The 5,000-nt window shown below is 46.4% G+C and overlaps 1 protein-coding gene across 1 annotated transcript in view; it reads right to left on the bottom strand.

Moving 5' to 3' along the window:
- The window catches only part of LOC139403872 (fibrillin-1-like), a 128,668-nt gene extending 126,591 nt beyond the window's left edge, over positions 1 to 2,077 (bottom strand). The window contains exons 1-2 of the mRNA XM_071147050.1: positions 1,721 to 2,077; positions 1,048 to 1,430 (exon numbers count right to left, since the gene is read on the bottom strand). Coding sequence (XP_071003151.1) covers positions 1,048 to 1,292 — 245 coding nt within the window. The 5' untranslated portion in view covers positions 1,293 to 1,430; positions 1,721 to 2,077. The remainder of the gene's footprint in view (positions 1 to 1,047; positions 1,431 to 1,720) is intronic.
- Between the last annotated feature and the right edge of the window lie 2,923 nt (positions 2,078 to 5,000).

Here is a 5,000-nt window from a genome sequence, read left to right on the forward strand (position 1 = left end):
CCTACAGAGGTAGTAATGACCTGACTAGTAGACCACAGCAGTAGGACCTACAGTGGTAGTAATGACCTGACTAAGACCACAGCAGTAGGACCTACAGTGGTAGTAATGACCTGACTAATAGACCACAGCAGTAGGACCTACAGTGGTAGTATTGACCTGACTAGTAGACCACAGCAGTAGACCTACAGAGGTAGTAATGACCTGACTAGTAGACCACAGCAGTAGGACCTACCTGACTAGTAGACCACAGTAGTAGGCCTACAGAGGTAGTAATGACCTGACTAGTAGACCACAGCAGTAGGACCTACTACCTGACTAGTAGACCACAGTAGTAGGCCTACAGAGGTAGTAATGACCTGACTAATAGACCACAGCAGTAGGACCTACAGTGGTAGTAATGACCTGACTAGTAGACCACAGCAGTAGCCTACAGAGGTAGTAATGACCTGACTAATAGACCACAGCAGTAGGACCTACAGTGGTAGTAATGACCTGACTAGTAGACCACAGCAGTAGACCTACAGAGGTAGTAATGACCTGACAGTAGACCACAGCAGTAGGACCTACAGAGGTAGTAATGACCTGACCAGTAGACCACAGCAGTAGACCTACAGAGGTAGTAATGACCTGACTAATAGACCACAGCAGTAGGACCTACAGAGGTAGTAATGACCTGACCAGTAGACCACAGCAGTAGACTTACAGAGGTAGTAATGACCTGACTAGTATACTAGATTCTTATTGAACATGCACTAGTGAGGGAGAATGAGGATGTTTATAATCCTGTAGATGATATATTAAGTAAGCAACTAACATCTCCCTCATCAATACAGAGTGATATATAATGTAGAACTACATGCATGACACTGTGACAGGTTAACTACCTACAGAACACATATGTTTAAAACGTATGGACTATAATGATGTAGTAATGACAGACAATTAGTAACAACTTCATTAGACTATGCCTACAAGGTGTAAATGAAGGTAAGGTGCTGGTGACTGTCTCATAAGGGATAAGTGATAATAGATAGAGCCATTGCCTACCCTTTGAGGACGTCTGTCCCTCCTCCCCTCCGCTTGGCCCGGCTGGCTCTGGGTTGGGTCGGAGTCTGCCTGGCCGGCTCGCTGTCTACAGTTAATAACGGCAAAGACACCAGCTCGCCTTCGGTAAGTCTAGCTTCTCCTCCGGTTCCCCCAGCCTGCTCAGCCTCAGCCCCGCCAGGCTCCGTCCACAGCGAAAGGACCGCGACCAGACCCACCGCCAGCCTCACCAGCCGCCCCCGACACATTGCCACAGGCCTGGTGATCTTCTCACAAGTTCACAATATCTCCACTTTTTGGTCAAAAAAACTGTTGTATTTTCGGTTTTAAGTCGCGCTTCTTTCTCCTAAATCCAACGGGGCTCAGGGAAATAGTCCAGAGTCAAGCTGCAAAAAAAAATATCAGATTGTTTTTCAGAAACAAGCAGAGAAATGTGCAGCGCAGAAGATGCTGCAATTTGGAAAAAAATAACTGGGCTATGATACTTTTCTATCGACACTACGACTGTCGCACGGAATGCATCTCTGGCAGATGTTGAAGTTACAGACGAAGTATCTAACAATAATTTGTATAAATAATGCAAATAGTCCAATAAGAACATAAGTGGTACTTCAAGTTTGTTTTAATTAAAATCTAAAAGCATTGTGCAATTAATTGCGCAGGAGAAAATGCCTACCTTCTCTCCACAGCTGGAGACAGTCGTCAAAGCAGACGAGGCGCAGTACCCCACGTACTTGCTGTTCCAGAATAAACGACTTCAAGAAAAGAAGAAGAATCATGGAAAATAACCTCCAGGGACAAAATCTAATTGTCAATAGTCTAGCAATGTGTTCTCTCTTTATTAAATCCGACACATCCGAGATGATCAGGATGCCTCGATTCTGAATGGCGTGATCAGAGGCGTTGAGACATTCTACACTATAGGTGGAGAGAGGCGTTGAGACATTCTACAGTAGCCGTGGAGAAGATAGGTCTTCTTCCCTCTCTTTCTCCCCTGCTCTCTTTCTCTCCCTGTCTCTCACACAGCCAAACTCACTCACTCCCCATCCCTGCCCTCCTCAACTTTCCCCAAAAGGTTTTTGTCCTCTCGCGATACATACATTCCAGTCAAGCAAGGGTCCACTACCGTTACAGTTAGAAACACAACGTTAATGTTATAGCGCCATAGCGAGAGGGTGAGACACTTCATACAGCATTAGCACTTAGAGGTTTGTTAGAATAATGTAAAGAGTAAAGACACCTACTTTGTTTTCAGCAGGTAAGATAGGCCTATGTGATTGTGATAGAGCAAAACTCATCCATGATATTTAAAGCACAGTGTAACCAGGACAAGCCTAATCTCAGAACACATACCTTACATTTTGGTAATTACCATTTATGTTACATAGTCTGTCCACTGTGCAAGCTTTACACTGCATACATTTAATGACAATATTGAGTAAAACCACAGAAGACAGTTTTAACAAACAGTGTGGAGGTGGAAGGTGGTCATGTAAGGACACCTGTTGTGTCTGTGAGCAGGTTGAAAACCATTTGGAACTGATTGGAATCATTTGGGATTGTTCAGAATGAACAGGACCTTTTGCAATGTGTTCTGAGACTCCACCACTCAGAGGTAATATCACTATGCTCTTTAATTAAACATCTCAACAACCCAGCCCACACGTCTCTTTCTCTCTCTCTCTCTCTTTCTCTACCACAAAGTGTATCAGGGAAGGTCAGAGTCTTTGTGTGTGTGTGTGTGTGTGTGTGTGTGTGTGTGTGTGTGTGTGTGTGTGTGTGTGTGTGTGTGTGTGTGTGTGTGTGTGTGTGTGTGTGCGTGTGCGTGTGCTTGCGAGCGTCTGTGTTCTGGAGGAGAGAGGGATGCTTATCCAGCCAGTGGTTGTGGCATTAAAATGAATCATACACAGACTCAGTGTTCTGGAGATGTTAGGAAATTAGACCAGAGAGCAGAGCATGCCAGGGACACAACTTCCTCCTGCCATCTATCCCTCCCTCTCTCCTTCACTCCCTCTCCCCCCCTCTCTCCTTCACTCCCTCTCCCCCCCTCTCTCCTTCACTCCCTCCCTCCCTCTCTCTCCCTCTCTCCTTCACTCCCTCTCTCCCTCCCTCCCTCTCTCCCTCTCTCCTTCACTCCCTCCCTCCCTCTCTCCTTCACTCCCTCTCTTCCACCGTCACTCCCTCTCTCCCTCCCTTCCGCCCTCGATCCCAACCTCCCTACCACCATCCCTCATTCCCTCTGTCCCTTCTTCCCATAGGCCCTCTATCTATCCTATCATCCAAACTCTCCCTCCTTCCCATAGGCCCTCTATCTATCCTATCATCCAAACTCTCCCTCCTTCCCATAGGTCCTCTATCTATCCTATCATCCAAACTCTCCCTCCTTCCCATAGGTCATCTATCTATCCTATCCTCAAAACACTCCCTCCTTCCCATAGGCCCTCTATCTATCCTATCCTCCAAACTCTCCCTCCTTCCCATAGGCCCTCTATCTATCCGATCCTCCAAACTCTCCCTCCTTCCCATAGGCCCTCTATCTATCCTATCCTCCAAACTCTCCCTCCTTCCCATAGGCCCTCTATCTATCCTATCATCCAAACTCTCCCTCCTTCCCATAGGCCCTCTATCTATCCTATCCTCAAAACACTCCCTCCTTCCCATAGGCCCTCTATCTATCCTATCATCAAAACTCTCCCTCCTTCCCATAGGCCCTCTATCTATCCTATCCTCCAAACTCTCCCTCCTTCCCATAGGCCCTCTATCTATCCTATCCTCAAAACACTCCCTCCTTTCCCATAGGCCCTCTATCTATCCTATCCTCCAAACTCTCCCTCCTTCCCATAGGCCCTCTATCTATCCTATCCTCAAAACTCTCCCTCCTTCCCATAGGCCCTCTATCTATCCTATCCTCAAAACACTCCCTCCTTCCCATAGGCCCTCTATCTATCCTATCATCCAAACTCTCCCTCCTTCCCATAGGCCCTCTATCTATCCTATCCTCCAAACTCTCCCTCCTTCCCATAGGCCCTCTATCTATCCTATCCTCAAAACACTCCCTCCTTCCCATAGGCCCTCTATCTATCCTATCCTCAAAACACTCCCTGCTTCCCATAGGCCCTCTATCTATCCTATCCTCCAAACTCTCCCTCCTTCCCATAGGCCCTCTATCTATCCTATCCTCCAAACTCTCCCTCCTTCCCATAGGCCCTCTATCTATCCTATCATCCAAACTCTCCCTCCTTCCCATAGGCCCTCTATCTATCCTATCATCCAAACTCTCCCTCCTTCCCATAGGCCCTCTATCTATCCTATCCTCCAAACTCGCCCTCCTTCCCATAGGCCCTCTATCTATCCTATCCTCCAAACTCTCCCTCCTTCCCATAGGCCATCTATCCATCTTTCTAGAGGAGAGTGTCCCATGCTAAGTTTCTAAACATGGGAATGGGTTGTTATGAATGTGTGTAAGAGAGAACCACAGCCGGATGGAGTTAGAGTTGGAGTAGAGGGCTCATTCTGTTGTAACTTTAATGTGTTACAGAGTTAATGTTTAAGTTTATTCTTTGAGCTGTATCTAAAGATATTTCTTTAGATTTATTTGCATATGTAATTGTATTGGGTTGTGTTGAATTACGCTTTTTGACTGCAAGTCCCAGAATGCCTTGCGAGAGGAATGAGAGAGAACGCGCCAATTATGTGCAGGTGCAGTGGAAGTGGCTGACTTTCCGACAGCATCTTACCTGCATTGCTCTGTACCAAAACAAAGTTGTTAAATGTAACGTGAACAAGTATTATTACTAAAAGAAGCTTTCGTATCAAACCCGACATCCGAGTCATTACTTGAAGTTTAGTTAATCTAAAACATTCAGGCAGCAGAGTAGAGATCTCCTGTAGTGTATCTGACTGAGGGGCTGTGGTGGGTGGGTGAGCAGGGGAAGTGGTATGAGGGGACGAGAAAA

The sequence above is a fragment of the Oncorhynchus clarkii genome, unplaced genomic scaffold (assembly GCF_045791955.1).
Source record: "Oncorhynchus clarkii lewisi isolate Uvic-CL-2024 unplaced genomic scaffold, UVic_Ocla_1.0 unplaced_contig_3708_pilon_pilon, whole genome shotgun sequence".
Lineage (NCBI taxonomy): Eukaryota > Metazoa > Chordata > Actinopteri > Salmoniformes > Salmonidae > Oncorhynchus > Oncorhynchus clarkii.